The sequence below is a fragment of the Canis lupus genome, chromosome 25, assembly GCF_048164855.1.
Source record: "Canis lupus baileyi chromosome 25, mCanLup2.hap1, whole genome shotgun sequence".
NCBI lineage: Eukaryota > Metazoa > Chordata > Mammalia > Carnivora > Canidae > Canis > Canis lupus.
The window spans coordinates 27,027,850-27,050,477 of record NC_132862.1 but is presented as its reverse complement, the minus strand read 5'-3'; the positions used below and the strand labels follow the sequence as shown (position 1 = coordinate 27,050,477).

The following is a 22,628-nucleotide window of genomic DNA, read 5'->3' as shown; positions in this document are numbered from 1 at the left end:
CTGACTTTTAATAATTTGGAGGGAACATACATTGAATGAGTCCTTTCAGGAAGCATTATATAAATGGAATCTGAATGTATATGGGGAAATTGAGACATATTAGCATGATCCAGACTAAAAATGTCATGTAAAGAGCTGGAAATAATAAACAACACCCCTGTTTTTAAAGATTTCTGTTCAGTTACACAACTTGGCAAAAATAATCCAAGAGGTAGTTCAACAAACTGTAAGATACAGATTTATACTCACATTTAAGGTTGCCCAGAAATTCGGGTTTCACTTGAAGTAAAACTGATAAAGTTAATCACTTTAGGCCATAATGCCTATTGACTATTTTACAAGAAAAATGCATTTGTTTTGTTGCTCATAAAGTTAAACCCTTTTTACTGTGATCATTTTAGGGATATTTCCATGGATTTTTTGTTTTGTTTTGTTTGCTTGTTTTTTCAGGGCATTAACTATCACTCACACTGGAAATTTGTGTTTCCAATTAGTAGATGATATACCTGAAGGTTTTTTCCAGGTTGAAGAAACATTAGCATAGCTTTTACCTAGCAGATCTTTTCAAGCCTTTGTTATTTGTGGTTCTCAGCTTTTTGCTACTCTTTATGACTCAGGAAGGGTAAACCATCTGAATTGTCCTTACTGCACGCACCACCAAGGGGACCTAGTAATGTTGTAATGGCACAGTTTAGATTTTCCAGTTGTTACACAGAAAATAAATCTGAATCTGATGCAGTTAACTCTATAGACTCCATGGTCATGCATGTGTGTTATGTTACCATGAGGCATGATGCACAAAGTTTTGTTTTATTCGTGAATTTGATCAGATTTTATAAATTGTGTGTTGGCATGGGTCAAGGGCTGGGTTTCTTCCATTCTAGTTTAATAGAAAGTAACCATATATATCATGTGAATTATACTTTTAAAAAAATCAGAATGTAATAGCACCTAAATAATATTATATAATTATTAATGGTGATAGAAATAATAGCTAACATTTAATGAGTGGTCCTTACTACTACTATACTAAGCCTTCTTTATGTAATGACTCATTTAATTCTCCCCCAAACCACATGAATTAAATGCTATTATATGAATTCTAATGATATGAAACTGAGGCACAGAAACTTTTAACTAAATTTTCCAAGATCATGTGTCTAGTAAGACTGAATATCATGTCAGATGTGAGATTTAAACCAGTCAAGCATCCCCCTAGAACCCGTGTGTTTACCACTGTGCTGCAATTTGTTAATAGTTCCGAAGGTACTTCAGCATCCTGTGTTGCCTCTGGCTTGGCAATATCAACATTTGTTATGTTTACATAGAGCATGGGGCTCTAGGTTATTGTGGGTACCCAATAAATATTTGTTGAAAAGGTGTATGAATAAATGAATGAGGGTATGAATATAGCAATGAATAATATGCACTAAAGAGACGTACTAGTAGAATTTGGTATTTACTCTGAGACATAATTTACTATACATTTTGAAGTCATTCTATAGTCAAAATTTAAAAGTATGGTTAAGGAGCACCTGGGTGGTTCAGTGATTGAGCAGCTGCCTTTGGCTTGGTCATGATCCCGGGGTTCTGGGATTGAGTCCCACATCAGGCTCCTCGCAGGGAGCCTACTTCTCCCTCTGCCTGTGTCTTTGCCTCTCTCTGTGTGTGTCTCATGAATAAATCCATAAACTCTTTAAAAAAATAAAAATATGGTTAATACCCATCACCCATTGAGCACTGGGTATTATATGTAAGCGATGAATCACTGAATTCTACTCCTGAAACCAATATTATACTATATGTTAACTAACTAGAATTTAAATAAAAATTTGGAAAAAAAGGAAATAAAAGTATGATTAATTTATAGTATTTACATAGGATTTTCTGAAAAATTAAGTTTTTTTCTTGTTCCACAGTTTTGTTTTAAGATTTTATTTGTTCATGAGAGATACAGATAGGCAGAGACCTTAGGCAGAGGGAGAAGCAGGCTCCCTGCAGGTAGCCCAATATGAGACTCCATCCCAGGATCCCAAAATCATGACTTGAGCCAAACACAGATGCTCAACCACTGAGCCACCTAGGTGCCCCTGTTCCACAGTTTTCAAATAAGGTTGAGACTAGAGAGTGGAAAATGGATTTTAGAGAAATAAATCTGTCATATTCATTACTACCATGAGTTCCATGAAGACAAATCAACTCCCACATCCTTTTCTTTATTCTTACCAATAAGTATACTTCATTGCTCAAGATGTGATATTCAGATGGGACTCAGTAATTCCTCATTGTTTGAAAGTAATACAGTAGGAAAAATTGTGTGATTATATGTGATTATATAAAGTACATGAAAATAATGCATAAGAAAAGCATTTAGAAACCTGTAAAAAATAGTTTCTCAGAATGTTTCAAAGAAAATTAATATTTCGATTTTTTTAAAGATATGTTTATGTCTTTGAGAGAGAGAGAGAGAGAGTGCAAGCAAGCACACAGAGGGAGAGGGAGAAGGAGACTTCCCACTGAGCAAGGAGCCTCATTTGGGGCTTGATCCCAGGACCCTGGGATCTCGACCTGAGCTGAAGGCAGACGTTTAACTGACTGAGCCACCCAGGCGCCCCTATTAATCCTTTTTGCAACAAAAGTATTCTATGATCAAATACTTTTGGAAATGTTTAGTTGAATTATGTTCCTTTGTTTAAGAATTCCTCAAACTTTAACAATGCTAGTATATATTGAGACTATCTAAGTAGAATTCTATTTTGCAGAATTTCACAAGCTTATTTTACTTTATTGCTGTTTCTTTATTAAGAGTTGCACTTTTTAAGCACAAGACTGACGTGATTGCATTATTAGTAGTACCAAAAATGGAAATTATTAAGAGTGCCAAAATTTATGTAATCAAGATAGTCAAGATGTAATACGTAAAAATAATGGAAGGTTTGATTCATCAGTGGCTACACATAGGTTTAGGGTAATGATCGTCATTGTGATAACAGACAGAAATAGAATTATGGAAACACAATCAGAGTGTAGGAACATCATAATTATCAGAAATAGATGAAGGATTTGCAGTAAAGGCTGAGATTTCAAACTCCAGAATATTTGGATTTCTTTCTATTTGAAGTCTTCTCATTCCCTTGTGTTTATGAAGTTTATACTAGATTGGAACGCTAAGAGTCAGGATCAGGGATTTATTCTGTGCCAAGTGGATGGAATTTAGGTAGTTATTAGCAACTGTGAAGAAAAAAATCCCTTCATTTCAGTCATTCAGTGCTTTACTATTTCCAGGCTTTCAATGCTAAGGTTTCTAGAGAATCTTTATAAAAAATTTTTTTTCCTGCTAATTTGTCTGAAGATTCAAGATGAGGAGAATAGGAGAAAGCTAAATTATTCAGGAGGGGGGGGGGAAACGTATTTCGATCCTAAGAAAGATCCTTAGGATCCTTGAGGCATGAAAGGCTAGGACCAATAAGCTGAAAAAGACTTCCTTCCCTTGCCCCACCCTAAGAGTAAAGGGCAAGCAGTGGTGACAACTGTCCTCACCTCCCCAGTTCCCCTTCACCCAATATTTGGATGTATCTGATGAATATTTTTGTGGCTTTTTGCAATATTTTGTGTAATGTAACCATGTCTGTCTCCCCCTAAAATCTTTGGTAGTATCTCCATCACTGGCTCATACCTCACAGAGTGGGATGGATTTGCGGTGTGGGTGATGTGATGAAGTGGTGGCAGTGCAAGGAGGCTGTGGATAAGAACCGAAGCTGCTGATAAGTCCTATCTGTTTTACCCAAAGGAGGCTAAGGGAGTCTCCCAGTTTGTAAATTTAATTATAAAAGAAGGCTAAATCTTTGTCAGTATCTCCTGCACTAGGCCTTTCTATGCCCCGAACCATAGGGAAGGAGTCTGCAGGGCTGGGGAATAGTGTGTGGGAGCCTTAGGGATTCTGTTAACACCTTTGGCCTAAGGCCCAAATCCAATAAAGATTTCGGTGTCCCTTTCCTGCAGAGCATAGTATCATCTTGAACTTCTTAGCTCTGTTAATAACAAGAGGAAAATAAAGCATAAAGGGTTAAGAGCAGTTCCCTTTAATAGGACTAGACAGGAACTGAGGTTGTGGAGGCGGTCACAGAGCTTCTCAGGCCAGGGCACTGCCATCTAGGAGACCTTGTGGGCAGGGTAGTGAGCAGTCGAGGCCATCTTCCCACATAGAATCCTGGAGAGAGAAAGCATAAATAAGTAGTGAAGAGATGATAAAAATGAGTTTGCCAGGGAAAGAATCCAAAGGGAACATGCTAATGGTAAAGACAAGCTTTAATTTGCTTATCATATTGAATGTTTCATGCCTTTCCTAGTTAATGGAGTTAAAAGGCAGCCCTGCTCTTACGTATTTTATGGCTCTTGAAAAAATGTATAAAGGGAAGACAAATTTGTGCTATGTGATATAGCTAATCTAAGGACGCCCTTGGGGAGTGTGGGAACCATTCCATAATTTTTTGTTGATTTGAATGAAATTGAAGAAGAGTTTGGAGAAGAGAGAATTCCTGGTCCCCTATTGCTCTACAGAATGTACTTTGCCATTTCTAATTAGTGGAGCAAATGATTAACTTTTTGATTATTATTCCATACCAGAGGAAGGGAGTAAACACCAAATATATACCTATGGTTAAAAAGATCCAACCCTTTTTAAAATTTTAGCTTGAGGATACTCTATTTCTCTTCAAATTAACCACTTCTGCTCCTGTCTCCAGATCTTTTTATCTTCTGTTTCATCTGTGTGCCGAGCCTCTGCCCCAGATATCTGTGTACAACTCTCGCTTTATACAGTTCTCTCAGAAAAATGTCACTTCTTCAGAAAGGACTTCCCCAATCTCTAGTTGTATGAAAGCAGCCCTATACCCAGCCCCTACCTGCCATTAGCCACTGATTCTCCATCCTTCACTGTAAGCTTCTGTGTAGCTTTATCATTACCTGGTTTGTTTATTCATGTATTATATGTCTCCTTTTGCTAGAATCGTAAGAGCCAGGTGATCAGATATGCATCTTGGTTTGTTCATTGGTGTGTAGGTTGTGCCTAGAACAGCTCCTTGACCATAATAGGTATACAATAAATATATGTTAAAGATTTATTTAATGAATAAATGATGCAACGAAAAGGAGGTTATGGATTAACTTTTATATCCTTACATGTACCATATGTAGTATATATAGTGTACCTATATATAATAGTATATATTACAGTGTATATCTATTATTTTTATGTTTTCAAAAATATGCTGTAGTAATTTTCAACAGGTGGAATAGAAGAATGGTTTTCTGGAGAGGAAGGTGAGGATGACAGTGTTACTCTTGCTTTGCACTGTTACCTTTTATCTTACGTAAAACCCCTCGCCTCTTTAAGTACTTGCAAAAGATTTTTCTTTTTACCTCTCATGGTTCTTCTACAGCTTTTTCATCTCTTTTCAATAATAGTTATGGTGAAATTTTTCTTCCCATGAACCCCCTAAAAGGCATTCTTTTTTACATTAACAAACAGAAAATAATGGGAGACTAAAATACAGAAACAAGAAAGTATTTTACCTACAGGAATGTATACTTTTGACTATCTGCATTTCTCATGCTATTATTAAAAATACCTCTGCTTGGATGGAACCATTTTGTTTCCATGCTGATTTATCCTTTGCTTTCTCCTGTGAACTTTTTAAATTTGGTGTTTGGCAGCAGTTTTGTTTTCCTTGGAACTAAGTACTGTGTAGCATACTGTTAGCTGAAGGCTGTGATGTAGAAATGTATTATTAAAAATAAAAGAAGAATTGATTCCATAAGGATGAAAATGACTCTGTGTCAAGGAAGTTAGGATTTTCAAAATGCTTTAAATAACAGATTGTGTTTCTTTTAAAGGAAGTATACTTTGTTTCCTAGAAATACATTTAAAGGTCTTCATTTTGCCTATCTTGATTAATGAGAGCTGGGGGAAAAAAAAAAAGATACTCTTCTTTAAAAAGAGAATTCCTTCATCAGATGGAATTTCTTTTTTTTTTTTTTGTTTTACATTTGTAGGCATAACGTTTGTAACCTCTATATCCCCCCTTCTTATTAAAATGCCTTTTCCCAGAGGAGTAATCATAGTTAAATAGTTCAGAAGATAGTTTTTGTAGGTGAGAGACAATCTTTTTTCTTCCTGAATTAAGCAGGCATATATTCTTTATCAAATAGAATATGTTTGGATATCCTGTTTTTTTTTTTTTTTTCATTTTCCAGTCTTAGTATCTCTTTCTCTTACATTTCTAGAAACTTTATATAACTAATAAAATCATAAGCATTCCTTCTCCAGAAAAGGTATCATACCATGTTAATGAACTTTTTCTGTCTCTTTTCCCAGAATGATCTGGGTATCATGCTGCTATTCATTTGTCTTGAAAGTTGAGCCCAGATGAATTCAATTGCAAAAAGAAAAAAATACCTATAATTTCTGCTTCTGTTCCTCAAGGTCCATGACCCATTTTTGTCTTTTATCTAAGCCCTTCAAAGTGTCAAATACCTACTCTTGTCATCTGTAACTTTATACTAATCCTACCTGTTTGATTCATAGGATGTTTTGACTTTCTCATTGATATCTCATCAACATCAGTTTGAAATTCTGAAATTCACTGACTTCATTGTACAAGTGTCCTTTTCATTATTTATTATGACTAAGCAATTTTTTTTTTATTTGTCATAATCATTAGTCAGGAGAGTGGGGCTAGTGAGGTGTCTATGTACTTCCTAAAACATTTAGCCCTGTGGTTCTGCTTTAACAGGAATACTTACCTGTGGCCAAATGCTTCATTTTAATTTAAGCACTCTATAGTATTAAGTAAGTCAGGCAATTTATCACACGATGGATGATGTTTTTAAAAGGATAGTGAAAACATTGTGGTTATTTTAGTCTTTGGTCCATGATCTAAGGACAGTGCTATTATGACAGTAAGATAAATTCTATGTACAAATAAGATAAAAATTCATGTGCTATCCTGTGCTCAACCTCCCTACTCCCTACCTCACCCCCATCGGTGCCAGGTACGCAATAATCACAGAGAGAGTGGAGCCCTGAAACTGTCCAGCAGCCCCCACCATCTTTTTCTGCCCTTAAAAAACAAATTATGGAGAATATTATAACAAACCCCATATATTCAACACTAAAATTATTAATGTTAAATTTTTATTCAGATTATTTAATTTATTTTCATATTATTTCATTTAAAAACAGAGCCTTTGTATGATTTCCTCAAGTTCAAAGAGAAAAAAATCTTGTTGAATTTCCTTTGACTCTCTTTCTATTGAATATAGAACATTATGGTATCTTGCTTATCATTTCAGAGTTTATTGCTTTTTGGATTTTATTTCACATAGCATGTAGATTTCAATAATTTCATTACTTTGAAAAAAGTAGTAATGGCGTTTAAAAATACATTTTGAAATACACATGGCTGGTCACTCAGACTTTTAAGTATAATAATGATATTAATATATAATATAAATATATAATAATAGAATAAAATAGAATGCCTTTATCCTAAATTGCTCTCATTAGTCTATTGTATAATGCCAGGAAATAAATCTCTCTGATTCATATATAACACATTTGGCAAATTTTGCTATGTTATGTTTCAAAAAATGAGATTTAGAGAGTGAACATTTGGAGGTTTGTAAGTTCTGGCTTATAATGATCAGGTTTATCTTCTTTTTCTGTACTAAGTGATCCCCCAAATGAATCTACATTTTGAAAGTTTTTGTTCTCATACTAGAAGTCATCTTTTTTTTTTTTTTTTTAACATTGTTAATGGTAGAAGACAGTGAAATCTGTGCTTTTCTTATTTTAGTTCTGATCTTGGAGAAATGTTATCTTTTTGACTCACTACCTGTCATTATCAAATATTCCAAGTCAATATATTGTGGATTATAAATCTTGTTTATGGTTTATTTACCTGTTTTTACTGCTGTACTCATAATAGTAGAATTTACTAAGTTATTCCATTAGTTGAAACTCATTAGTAAGAGAATAATAGTCGTAACAGTCTTGTATAAATTATTATTTTCTGAAGATTTAGATACGAGGGAGAGAAGATAACCCTTCTGCTTAAAAATTATTTTACTCTAACAGCATCCTATTCAAGCTTATCATCTGTTTAAACAAGCAGAACAAATAAGCACCCCATCTTACTGTTATTTTCTTTTTCTTCCTATTATTGACAAAAAGTATTCCTAAGGTCTAAATAAGACAGGTGATTGAAAAATGTCAAGATGATTTTTGATAATTCTAGCGAACAACCAATTTAAACCATTAAATGGTCTTAATTTATACGTCTCTAAATCAGACTATTTCATTAGTTGATTAGTGTTTTAACTTTTATATAATCAACTTTAAATAAGTATTAATGAATATTTACTAGCAGATGTAATGCCATTAAATGCAGAAATTTAAAAAAAAATAACGCATTAAAGAAATATCAACTATCTAAGCATTAAATTTTATATGATGATTATCAGGGCTAATTTACCCAAAGTTGTATGCTAGCCAAATTATAATTAAATCATTTCACCGATTCCAAGGCTTATAATAATTGATCATCTTATTAAAAATGAGTAATTTAAAATTGCTTTGTTATATTTTTCACTTACTATACCATGAGCATTTCATGTGTAATTTTGTAAAAAGGCCTTGAAAGCCAAAGTCGAAATGCTATATTATAATCTTTTTGTATTCTAATTTAGCGTAGTTCCCTTTTTGTTGGATAACACAGTGATTGACACGTAATTACTGAATTTTTACATTTTCTAGTTCAAAGGGTATGAATTTTTAAGAGTATGCAGTATGTATTAAAATTGATTATATATTGTATACATGTCTGTGTATTTATGTGTGTAAATTATATATGTGTGTATATATCTATACACTACATACTAGCAATATATATGCATACTTAGTTCTCTAAATTCTACCAAATATTCAACATGATCAGATTGCTAATAGGCAAGAATCATGTCTTGTTATTGTTTATATTTAATTTTTTTCACTTCAGATAAAACATTTGCCCAATATTGATTATTGATGTTAATTTTGTAAACTGTCTTTATCCTTTATTCTGATTATTTGCTAGGGTTGCATTCTTTTCACCTCTTTTTTAAAAAAGATTTTGTTTCTTTATTTGAGAGAGCACAAGTGGTAGAGAGGGGCTGAGGGGGAGGGAGAAGCAGACTCCCTGCTGAGCAGGGACCCTGAATCTGGAGTCCATCCTAGGATCCTGGGATCATGACCTGAACTGAAGGCAGATGCTTAACCCACTGAGCCACCCAGGTACCCTACTTTCAGATTTGTAGCGCTCTTAGAGTACTGAAGATACTAGTTTTTACCTGCAATTTCATGGAAATATTTTGCTAGTGTGACATTTGTATGGACATTGAAGTTTTATGTAGCTGGATCATAATCCTCTGTGTGTGTGTGTGTGTGTGTGTGTTGTTTAGTTTGGAAAATCTTTTCTAGGTATCCCTGGGTGGCGCAGCGGTTTAGCGCCTGCCTTTGGCCCAGGGCGCGACCCTGGAGACCTGGGATCGAATCCCACGTTGGGCTCCCGGTGCATGGAGCCTGCTTCTCCCTCTGCCTATGTCTCTGCCTCTCTCTCTCTCTCTGTCTCTGCGTGTGACTATCATAAAAAAATCTTTTCTATATTTGAAAATAGTCTAAATATTTGCCTGGATTTTATTTTATACTTACCATTTCACCTTTAAATGTCTTTTTATCTGCCTAGAATTTATATTTGTGTGTCTTAGAAGATTCGGCTCTAATTTTTTTTCTGAAGACTCTATTTTTTTTTCCTCCACTTGACTAATTCATCAGATACTCATTGATTTTTATATTTTCTTTTTACTATTTTGTTGCTGTATGTACTTGAGTTCTTTTCACAACTGTCCACTACATTTCACTTATTTATATAGTATATATATATATATTTTAAGATTTATTTATTTATTCATGAGAGAGAGGCAGACATATAGGCAGAGAGAGAAGCAGGCTCCTCCCAAGGAGCCTGATGTGGGACTCCATCCCCGGACGTGGGATCATGCCCTGAGCCAAAGGCAGACGCTCAACCACTGAGCCACCCAGGTGTCCCAGTATATTTTGAGTCTTAAATCATTGTTCCATAACTTGAGTTAAATTTTACAGCATGTTTTAATAACTGAGTAGGGTATTACTCTCTTCTAATATTTTCTGATTCTTATAAATCAGTTTATTCTCTCAGATCAAATTTATGTAGTTGGTTTTTTCAGTTTCCTAATCGAATATAAATAACTTTTGATCGAGATTGGGTTAAACCTATAAATTTGTGTGGATAGACCTGAACACTTAATTTTATCGAATTCAGTCTTTTTTTTTTTTTTTTTTTAAGATTTTATTTATTTATTCATGAGAGACACACAGAGAGGCAGAGACACAGGCAGAGAGAGAAGCAGGCTCCATGCAGGAGGCCGGAGATGAGACCTGATCCTGGGTCTCCAGGATCACACCCTGGGCCTAGGGCAGCGCTAAACCGCTGAGCCACCCAGGCATCCCCGAATTCAGTCTTCTTAATCAGGAACATTGTATGGCCATCAGTAAGGTCCTGCCATTTTCTGTGCATGGTTATCAAACATTTCTTGGTAATGTGGAAAAACATATTACTTTTTTGTTGCTTTTATGAACAGTTTTTTATTATATGTACTAAGGAGGCATTGCTGTTGTCTAGAAAAGCTGTAAGGTATATTAATAAGTTGAATAATCTGTCTTGTTTGTATGCTAGCCTATTAGAGATAGGGAGCTCTTCCATTGGGACATACGAGTACTAAGTGTACTGGACAGATGAATGGAATTTTATTTCTCTTGGTCAACATCTTGTATATTCTGGTTAAATGTTATTTTCAACTAATAAATATCATGCTTTGTAAGCAAAGTAGCTTAGAGCTATGACAATTATGGCCTAGCTTGATAATGTGTCTTTTTTCCTGAAAATCTACATTTTGTGACCTTGGGGGGAGTATTTCACATTAAATCATTTGACTCCTTAGAACTCTCATATTTTTGTGATATCAAAACAGAACTAAAAATGATTGAAATATTTTGGCCTTCTCATCATTACCATTCATGACAGTGAATTAACCTATACTAATGATTTATTTAGCATATTTTCTTAAATTAGAAGCTTAATGGCATGTAAAAAGCTTAACTCCAGTTAACATGTCTATAGGATGTTCCTGACAAAGAACCATAAAGCTGTATATTAGCAGACTCTTTTTATCACACAGTGATATTAAATACCTTCAAAACAACTACTAGTTGAAATAATTAGCTATCAAACCAGAAGCTATTATTACTTTGTATGTTAATTTATTCATGATAGCTATTTAATACATTCATATTAAAACATAGATTTCAAAAACTTAATTCTTTAGAAGAAAGAGTAAAAATATTTGCCATATGAAATAAATATCATTGAATTTACGATAATTATTATATTATTTACAGCTCATGGGGCATTCAGAATGGGACCAGAAACGAGGGCCAAGAGGATCACAGGTAAGTTTGTTTTCCTTTCCTTTTTTTTTTTTTTTTTCTGCATTTTGTTTCTTAACAGTTTGAGCCATGCTTGAATCTTCTAAAACTCAAGCAATAACAAGTAGAGAGAGGAAGAGGCAAATAATCATGCCATTTGTTTTTATTTAAGTTAGCTGTGATTAAAGTCTGGTTTCAAATCCCAAAGGCAGATGCCTGTATATTCTTCCTGAGAGCTTTCTGGTATCCCAGATTGGTTCTGTTTATATGAATGTAGATTTTATATTCATCTTGTCTCTGCACAATACATTTTGATCAGCAACCCACTCTCTTGCTTTTATTCACTTCCTTTGATAATTTTTCTATGTATTTTCTTTTTTTCTCTATCTTCCTGTTTTTGGTTAAATATTTTGAAACATAATCAAAGTAAACCCTGAACTAATTACAGATTTTGTCTCTAAATTAACTGTCTTCGTCTTAGGGAAATAGAAAGATGAAAGGACCTATTATTTTTGAAAAGAAACAAATTCTGAACCTTTCTATATTACCAGATTGTTTTCATTGTCTTACTTTATGTCTTAGGCAAGGGGAAAAGCTTCCATGACGCATTTATGCTTTTTAATGACCTAATTAGAAAATGTGGATTTGTTTTGCTTCCATAATTACTTTGCCTGACAGAATAAGGGCTGAGTTTTACACTAAGAAAATTCTCTGTCCTCCTGGAGTATTTTGTGAAGAAAGATGAAAATCTTTAATATCCTAGCAGCCTGTGGGTTTACTTGTCTGTAGACAGCCAAATAAAAAATTGAGTGGGTGGGACATTTTTACCTCTCCTGCTTGCACTTTCTATTTGCTACCCAAAAATATGGCCAAAAAGAAAGAAAGTTGAATATGCAATATTGTACATGAGAGTTCATTGTGAAATGTGAGATTCTCCTAGGTGTTTTACAAAACTGATGTGGACCAGTGCTGTCATTAAGTTTGCCTGGTAGTTATTTAATTTAGGTCTCTGTGAAAATAAAACCCAATCAATCAGTTGTTTTTAGTTGAGATTTTAATAGCCATGGTTTTATTTTCATCCATTACAAACTTGATTAGTAAATAATATAAACCAGTCCAATTAAGTTAGTTGTCCCAAAGAATTTATGTCTTGCCTTCCTTCACTCTTACTTCCCTTTCTCCGTTTCCTCTGTCACACCTGCTCTCTCTGTACACACCTGCAATATTTTAAATCAGAATTTGCTGCAAGATTGGGAATGAAATGGTGAATGTATGGTAAAGGCTTTGTGGTTCCAAACCAATTAAAAACTAAAGATGAGCACAAGAAATTCAACAGTTCCTGATTGTTGCCACCAAAAAATTTTGATATGCAAAAAGTGCTATATATGTTTGTTTAAGTATTATTTACTCATATGACTCATTTGGGTTTTTTTCAAGTTTTAATTTAAATTTCAATTAATTATCATACAGTATAATATTAGTTTCAGGATAACAGTATTATAATTCAACACTTCCATTCAATATCTAGTGGGTGCTCATCACAGCAAATGTTCTCCTTAATCCCCATCATTTCACCCTTACCCACACCCTGTAACCATCAGTTTATTCTCTCAAGTCTGTTTCTTAGTTTGTTTCTCTCTCCCCCTCTCCTTTGCTGGTTTGTTTTGTTTCTTAAATTCCACTTATGAATGAAATCTTATGGTATTTGTCTTTCCCTTACAGACATTTCACTTAGCATAATATCTTCTAGCTCCATCCATGTCATTATATATATATGTGAATATATACAATAAAATATATATTACATATGTGTATGTATACATAAATAAATGCATATACACAATGGAATATTAACCATAAAAAGAATGAAATCTTGACATTTGTAACCCATATGACCTATTTGAATATAATGTATCTTCAGGTTTGGATTTGTCACTCTGTCATTATAAATTAGAATAAAAAAATCATAAAAACACAATATTGCTTGTGTTAAATTTAAACATAAACTCAGAGTGAAAAAAATTTAAATTCCAGATATTGCACATATAGCTAAATAATGTTTGATCATATTGGAAAGCCTGAGATGATTCTGAAAAGCAACTGCATTCATTAGAACATTCTTGCATGAAATACCATTATCGACATCAAAGTTTGTCTTAGACTTTTCATTAGCTGAATAAGTATTTTCAATATGTATACCTTTGTCTCACTTTGATTCCTCAACTTAGATAAAAATTGTCAAGATAAAAAGCAAAAAACATACACCAAAAACTAAAAACAGTAACTACAAGAAAAACTGTTGAAATTTCAGATAAACAAATTAGGTAATAACTTCTTATCTAATTTTAATTACCCACTGAGGGGGAAAAGACACTGTATTTATGTTTTAGATCATTGATCCCTTATCTTGCTATTATTTCCTTAGATAATATGTCTAAAGCCTTTTAGCCATCCAAAGGAATTTCAGGCCGACCGCATCTGAATACAGATTTCTTAATAATTTACCAATACTCAAACCCCATCTCAGTTTAGTTTAATTGAAGACAGTAACTTTTTAGCCACTTACTCTGTGTACAGCACTATGGTAGGTCTAAGTCTTTAAGAGAAACTGAGTTGACAAGGCTACTGCATTCCAAGAGCTCACAAGTTATGTTTGGAAATAGAGCAATTCTTGAATAGATATCTGCATATAAGGCAGTCTGATAAGTGTAAAATTAAATATATAAACAAAATGTAGTAGTAGTTTAGGTGGAACAGAGTATTTATTTATTTATTTTATCTAGTAAAACTATTTTTTGGCGTTCTTATCTGAGGAGCCTTCAGTATTGAGTAAGGTTTTAGAAGTGCAAAGGGAGGAAAGGGGAAAAGCTGGAGTTAGAGTCTCAACTGACAGAGTGTAGAACATGTTTGGACATATGTGAATTTTCTTTATAACTGCTTTGTCAACACTTACTCGGTAAGGATTGCTGCAGGAACTACTGCATAAAAATGAATCAGAGAGTGTCAGATGTTATTGATTAGACATGAGGAAGAAGTAAGGCGGTCAAGATTTTGAAATCCAGTGCTTGAGGAATTAGTGCCGTTCATACAGACGAGTTTATAGTGAAGACAGTGAGTTCAATGTTAACAGTGTTCAGTGAGAAGTGACAATGACAATTCTAAAAGGAAGTTTGAGACAAGAACTTGAGGTGCCATTCTGTTGCTCTGTTGCCAGATTGGAGTTCTGTAGTCAGTTGGGAATGCTAATCATACATATGATAATTGAGGTATCTCAAGACATAGATTCTATAAGATGAATATGAAAAGGGAAAAACAAAAGGAAGACTGATTCTTGGGGAAGGCTCATTGGAAGGGCTGGAAGGAGCCTGGGGGAAGAATTAAAGCATGTGGATGCTCTCACTAGGAGACCAGTTGAAAGAGAAATGATACAGAATCAAAAGTAGGGTACTATCAAGTTAGACTAGGAAGAGAAAGGTTCAAGGAAACAAAAAACTTGGGAAATGCGTTTCAATATAGTGATAGCAGGACGTTAGTGAACTTTGAGAATGCCATTTTGATCAAGAAGTGATGGAAAGCAGAATACAGAAATTAAGTGAGTATTATAAGATAGAATGTTCTTTTGGAGGAGTTTTGTTTTAGAAGAAACATGGCAGCAGAAGTGAATGAAATATCTCTTTATGCTGAAGTGAGATGTGTGTCTTAATAATTATTAATGACAAAGGAAAAAGAATCAGTATAGAGAAGAAATCCCAAAATTTTTGACACTGGCCTACTTAAGGAATGAAATTCAGGGAAGGGAATGTACTTTCTTCCAAAGTGGCCCTTTTGGTACCTGTTTATCTGTTTTTTTTTCACATGGCACCAATCCCCGCCCCAAATTTTACCATCCACTCTAGTCAGGAAAACTGACCATGTTCTCAAATAAATTACTGGATAGATTCACCAAAAAGCACAAATAAAGAAGCTTTGGAAGGAAAAGTAGAGACATCTATACTGGAATAAGGGATAAGATATGGGGACAGATAGTACAAAATAAAAGAACTACTGTGAGCCTAATGATTTCAGTTTTCTTGATAGAGAAAAGGTACAAAAAGTCGGTGATTGATAGTAGAAGATCTTGAGTTGTAGGAAAAAAAAGGCGTAAATTTGTTTTGGATATCTAAAATTAGGGACTCACTTGATATACAAACATCAAGAAATACCTAATAAAGGCAGAGGTCTGTCACTTTCTGTGAGTGGTTAGCCTACAAGACCAATTTTAACTTATTTCATGTTGATTCAAAAAAACGCCAATACATGTCAGGCACTTTTGTTAGCCTTCAAGGGGTCAAAAATGAACTGAAAACTTTGGTCTTCAGGAAGCATACAGTTTTACCTAAAATCAGCTTTAGCTAGAGGATAAAAAATAATCAACTAGTATTGAGAGCATTAATCATTATAAAATAGAGTTAAGCTCCTGGCCTTCCCTCCATGTGCTTGTAAGAGATTTTGTAAGAGATTTTTGTAAGAGATTTCCCTCCATGTGCATGTAAGAGATTTTCTCAAATTTGATGTGATCCTCCAAAATTAATCATGTGTATACTAGCACAGATAATAAGGTGTACCTTTTCAGCATTTATCATATGGAAAAATGCATATCTTGCTATAAGTAAATTTCACCCCTTATGACTTTTCAGACTCACAATAATTTAATTCAAATTTATTTATTTACTCTAATTGCAATAATTCTAACATAACTTGTCAGCTCAGCTTTCTGGCTGTTTCTTCTACTTCTTCTTCTTCTTCATTTCCTCATTCCCCTTCTGCTTCCCCTCCTCTTTGTTGTTTTTTAAGTATATATTTTCAAATAGTAGATCATCCAAATTAGGGAATATGCTAAATGATGGACTTCCAACAACATGCAGAACTCTTTTATCTGGCAGCATTCCCAGTAATACCAAATGAAGTCAGGGATGAAATTCTCAGAAGGCAATTAGTTTTTTATTTTTCTTTAAATTCTTGAAGAAAAGTTTTCCAGTGGGAAGTGAAGAAGGGCAATAGAAAATCACTCTCCTTTGAAAAGGTTAAAAATGATAGGAGTGGATTCCAAAGAGCCTTGTGGGAAAAGATTAATTTGGTTTGTGAATTTGTGAACTTGCTGAGATTTTCATGTACTAGGAACCAGCAGGCTCTTATTTACCAATACTTAGAGACCATCAGGTTCTTTAGTTTTTAGTGTATTACTGAAGATTTACAGACTACAAGCCAGGCTTTATCAAATAGACTTAAGACCATTTATTGAAGAAACAACTTTTTGTGTGATTTATCTAGTTTTGTAGACAGTGAAATTCTGGTTCCTAAATAAGTGAAATACTATATGTACCATATCAGAAGATAGCTGAATATTCTGATAGGAAAAATAAATTATCAGCTTATACTAAGCTATTGGCATACCTAAAAATGAAGCAAACATGGATATGTAACATACCAAAATTTATGGAATGCCACAAAAGTCGTTTTAAGAGGAAAGTTCATAAAGATAGAGTCTACCTCAGGTAAAAAGAAAAAGTCTCAAACAGTCTAACTTTATACTTCAAGGAACTAAAAAAAGAGGAAATGAAGCCTGAAGATTAGTAGAAGGAGGGAAATGACAAAGATTACAGAAGAAATATATGAAATAGAGACTAAGAAGAAAATTAAAAGCTGGTTCTTTGAAAAGATAAAATTGATAAAACAACCCTTAGTTAGATTCACCAAAAAAAGAGAGAAGACTCAAATAAGTAAAATCAGAGATGAAAGAGGAGATACTACAATCGATACCACAGAAATACAAAGGATCAGAAGAGACTACTTACTATGAACAATTATATGCCAATATATTGGACAACCCTAAAGGAATGGTTAAATTCCTGTAAACATACAGCCTATCGAGGATTAATCATAGTGAAATCAAAAATCTGAAGAGACCAATTACCAGCAGAGAGATTGAATAAGTAATCAGAAAAGTTTCAACAAACAAAAATCTGAGACCAGACAGTTTCACTGATTAATTCTACCAAATATTCAAAGAAGAATTAACAACAGTCCTTCTCAAACTCTTTTGAAAAATAGAAGAGGGGAAACTCTTCCAAACACATCTTATGAGGCCAGCATACCCTGATACCAAATCCAGACAAGGATGACATGCAAAAAGAAAACTAAAGGACAATATATCTAATGAACATAGATGTAAAAATCCTCAACACAATATTAGCAAATCAAAATCAACAATACATTAAAAGGATCATACGCTGTGATTAAGTGGGATTTATTCCAGGGATTCAAGAATGGTCCAACATTCACAAATTAGTTAATTTAATAGACCACATTAACTAAATGAAGGATGAAAATCATAATCATCTCAGTAGATGTAGATAAAGTGACACAATTCAGCATTCATTTATGATAAAATCTCCCAATAAAGTGTATAAAGAAGGAATGTATCTCAACATAATAAAGGCCATACACAACAGGCCCATAGCTAATATATTCAACAATGAAAAGCGGACATTTCCTCTAGAATCAGGAATAGATGTTCATGTTCAACACTTTTATTCTACATAGTATTGGAAGTCTTAGAGCAATTAAACAAGAGAAAAGAAAAAAATACAAGAACTAAATCACTATTAACAGATGTCTTGAAGTTATATATAGATAACCCTAGAGACTCCATTAAAAAACTATTAGCACTAATAAATGGATTCAGTAAAGTTGCAGGATATAATTTCAACATACAAAAATCTGGTATGTTTCTTTACACTAATCATGAATTATCAGAAAGAGAAGTTAAGAAACCCCCATTTACAATTGTACCAAAAATAATAGAATACATAAGAATCAATTTAATGAAGGAAGCAAAGATCTGTCTATTAAAAACTACAAGGCATTAATGAAAGAACTTGAAGACACAAATAAATGGAAGGATACTCTGTGCTCATGGATTCAAAGAATTAATATTGTTAAAATATTCATACTGCCCAAACCAATATACATAGTCAGTATAATCCATATCAAAATTCCCATGGCATTTTTCATAGAAATAGACTAATACTAACAATTTCATGGAATCACACACACACACCAATAGCCAAAGCAGTCTTGAGAAAGAACAAAGTTGGAGGCATCATTTTTCTTGATTTCAAACTGTATTACAAAGCTACAATAATTGAAACAGTGTGGTTTTGGCATAAAAATAGACACATGGATCAATGAAACAGAATGGAGAGGCCAGAAATAAACCTACACATAATGGTCAATAATTTATGACACAAGAGCCAAGAGTATATAGTGGGGAAGGGACAGACAGCCTCTCTTCAATAAATGGTGTTAGGAAAATTGAACAGCCACATTCAAATGAATGAAACTGAGTTACTGTCTTACACCAAAAATAACTTTAAATGGATTAAAGATTCGAATATAACACCTGAAACTATAGAATTCCTAGGAGAAAACATAGGCAGTAAACACCTCAACATAGGTATTGGCAGTAAGTTTCTAAAAATCTGACAACCAAAGCAAAGAGAAGAAATAAAAGCAAAAATAAACATCAAACTGGAAAGCTTCTTAGCACCAACAAACTGAAAAGGCAGCCTAATGAATAAGAGAAAATAATAGCAAATCATAGGTCTGACAAAGGGCTAATATCCAAAGCATATACAGAATTCATACAACTCAATAGCAAAAACATAATTGATTAAAAAAGACATAGAGGATCTGACTAGACATACTTCCAAAGAAGACATACAGCTGGCTAGCAGGTATGTGAAAAGATGCTCAATATCAGTAATCATCAGGGAAATACACATGGGTTATCACCTCACACCTGTATCCAAAAGACAAGAAATTACAAGTGTTGGTAAGAGTGTAGAGTAAAGAGAACTCTTATCCATTGTTGTTAAGAGTAAATTGGTGCATCACTGTGGGAAACAGTAGGAAGGTTTCTCAAAAAATTAAAGATAAAACTGCCATATTATTCAATAAGTCTCCTTATTTTTTCTGAAGAAATTGAGACACCAATTTGAAAAGATATATGCACTCCCATCTTCATTGTAGCATTATTCACTATAGCTAATATATGGAAATAAACTAAGGGTTCACTGATAGACGAATGGATAAAGAAATTGTTATATGTATTATATACACACATACTTAGAGTGGAATATTATTCAGCTAGAAAGAATGAAATCATGTGTGGACCTATAGGGCATTCATTATCTAAGTGGAATAAGCCAGAGAAAGACAGTACCATATGATCTCTCTTCTACATGGAATCTTAAAAAGAAAAAAAAAAAAAAAAGCTTGTAGATACAGAGAACACAGTGGTTCCAAGAGGTAGGGAGTAGGAGGTAGGAGAAATAGGTGAACTGTTTTTTGGTTTTTTATCTGTTTTATTGTTTTAGTTTAAATAAATTCAATATAAATTTAAAAATAAATGCTAAAAGTATGTAAATTTTCTGTGTCCTATTTAGTGGCTTAGCTTTAAGCATCTATGAAGGCTTCAAATGATAAGACTTCTAAGAATAAGAAGTGTGTACCTAGATAAATTAGTTTCTGCATCACTATTTTAAGCCTTAAGGATGAATTTTGATGGCAAGTTATTTTATTTCAGTATCCTGTCCACTTGGGTGTTCAAGAGAATGATCTGTTTATAACAACTACTAAAGTTGATAAACCTAAGCATTTGCCTCCTAGGGATCTAATTCAGTGACAAATCAATTCTTTGCTGGATTAAATAATTTCTTTTTGATAAGAGCATAAAGAGTAATTTAATTGCTGGCCCAGACTTATCTGCAAGAATGCCATATAAATTTATTAAAGTTAATTACATTTAGTATATTTAAGACAACCCTCCAGATTTTTCAGGATTTTATAACAGTATTCATGTGAGCAGATTGGGAGTCCATTATTACCCTGCCCAAACTGCCGATGTGTTACCAGGGAATGTCATGTCCCAGGTGAAGCTGACTGCCAGTTTTACTTTTTCTGCAAATGCAGTGTTTTTTAATTGCACTTCCTTCTTCTTTTTTACTTTTCCGTATATTAATCTAACAACTATCATCATTTTTCTGGCAACTGTCCAAGGGAATTTTTTTTTTTATTATTTTGGTTGTCATGTGGTACATTTGTTTGAATTTTGTTCATATGGATAAAAATACCAAATATTTGCCTAAACCCTCCACATTTTAGGAGTGGCCTTGTCATCTCCTACAATAGCAGCAGGAAAGGACCTGTTTAATACTTATTGAATAGCCTCTTATCTTGAGGCTATGGAGATCATTTACATGAGATGTACACTACCTTATACTTGTCTTTGTTAAATCAGAACTTGGTGCATTTAAAAAACAAAACCAAGATACGTATTTCATACCCATCTTGTTGATGAAATCCTCCTCCAAGTGTTTCAATTTTACAAACTAAGAAGATCTAAACTTTTGGGCAATCCCTCCCCAACATTCTGTGAAATTGCTTTTATCTAGTATTATTCTACTGTTATGTCTTTAATTAGCATCAACAAACTTTAGAAGGAAGAGTCTTAAAGATTTGCTCTGGTAGGGATATTTTTGAAAATGTCCACAGTATCCAAAGAGAATTCATAGCCATTTCTTTTTACCTTAGTTCAGAGAAAGGAAAAATGTTGTTTCTCTTTGACGCTGAACCCAGTGGTTTATTACTTCTCCAGCATCTCTGGTCTTTCCCTAGTAGAGGCCAGTAGCACACTAACCCATCCACAGTTCATATGATAATGAAGAATTTGTTCAGACATGGTCAAGTGTCCCCTGAGAGGCAAAATTGCTTCTGGTTGAGAACCAATGAGAATATAGCATGATAATAGAAGATAATAAATAAGTATTTACTTCATATAGGACAATGGGAAAATACTTCTTAGGTGTGTGTATAAGCTTTCAGGTTGTATCTTTAAGTCTACTAAGCAATTTTAAAGAGTGTATCTATTGTGTGGTAGTTGCAGTAGAATCATTTCTAGAAACTAGAAGGAGAAAATACTCTTGGCATGCTTCAGCATTCAAGAGATTCCAAGGAACAGACTCAGACAGAATGTGGCTCTGTCCATGCAGTTACACAGAACATATGTTTCTGGTGAATCAACGGATGACCTTGAGTAAATCACTCTTTATTAAAGTCCCTGATCTCTCTAAAAAGGTATTGATGAGCAGGAATTAAGTCCACAGAAATAGAAGGGAAAATTGCCCCTGGCATTTATGCTCTCCCCCCTCCATGTTTATAGATGAGTAGACCTGTTGTTTGATACTCATTGAATGACCCTCTTATGTGGGGACTGTGGACAGTATTCCTGTGGCACATGTACTGCCTAGTGCTTGTTTTTGCCACACAGAAGCTTCTGGTACATTACATGAAACACAATAAAGAGCTGAAATAAGCAGCTATAGATGGCAGGTGTTTTTCTGTAGGAGATGTACATAGCTTAAGCAATAGTCACAGTTACTAAGTGTACAAAAGTGTACTTCAAAGAAAATATAAACAATAGTAATGCCCTCCACTTGCTAGAATAACAGAAGAAAGATATGCTGTCTGGAGAACTATTCATCTTGTCTTTGAATCACAACACCTGACAAAAGGAAGTCATTTTTATTCCATGTTGGATGATTTTATGCCATCTCTGGCATAGAGTAAGCTCTTATGCTTCATTAATTATGAAACACACTCTAAAAAGAAGGTTTTGGGGGCTTTTAAAATTTTTACTCTACTTATAGATAAAACTGGTAAAAAAATGGAATTGAACATCATTAGATGTTCATAGAAGACAAAAATCTAAGACTAAGCTACATTGACTTGAACAGGCCATCAGTGAGAGTAGTAGGTGAAGGTGAGGTGAAGTGTAGAAGGTCCTATGAAAGCTAGAAGGCACCAAGATGCAGGGGTAGTTTATAGAAATTTGGAGAGAGTGAATATTTTTATTTAATTTCTTAGCAATGCATGTCTAGGTTATATGTAAAAATATATATTTCTAATATGTAGTAATCTTATTCATGGTGTAGGAATTTGTCTTTACTTACACTATAGGGGATAAACT

General features: G+C 33.8%; 1 protein-coding gene and 1 long non-coding RNA gene across 3 annotated transcripts in view; one reads left to right on the top strand and one right to left on the bottom strand.

The window, feature by feature from the left end:
• PDE3A (phosphodiesterase 3A) overlaps nt 1–22,628 on the top strand; it is a 313,203-nt gene that overhangs the window by 180,201 nt on the left and 110,374 nt on the right. For both annotated transcript variants that reach the window (XM_072798776.1, XM_072798777.1), the window contains exon 2: nt 11,534–11,584. In XM_072798776.1, the coding sequence (XP_072654877.1) occupies nt 11,534–11,584 (51 nt within the window). The remainder of the gene's footprint in view (nt 1–11,533; nt 11,585–22,628) is intronic.
• On the bottom strand, nt 4,097–14,647 carry LOC140617410 (uncharacterized). Its single transcript, XR_012017637.1, has 3 exons — nt 14,514–14,647; nt 4,966–5,080; nt 4,097–4,210 (listed from the first exon to the last, which is right to left on the bottom strand). It is a non-coding gene; the product is annotated as an uncharacterized lncRNA (long non-coding RNA).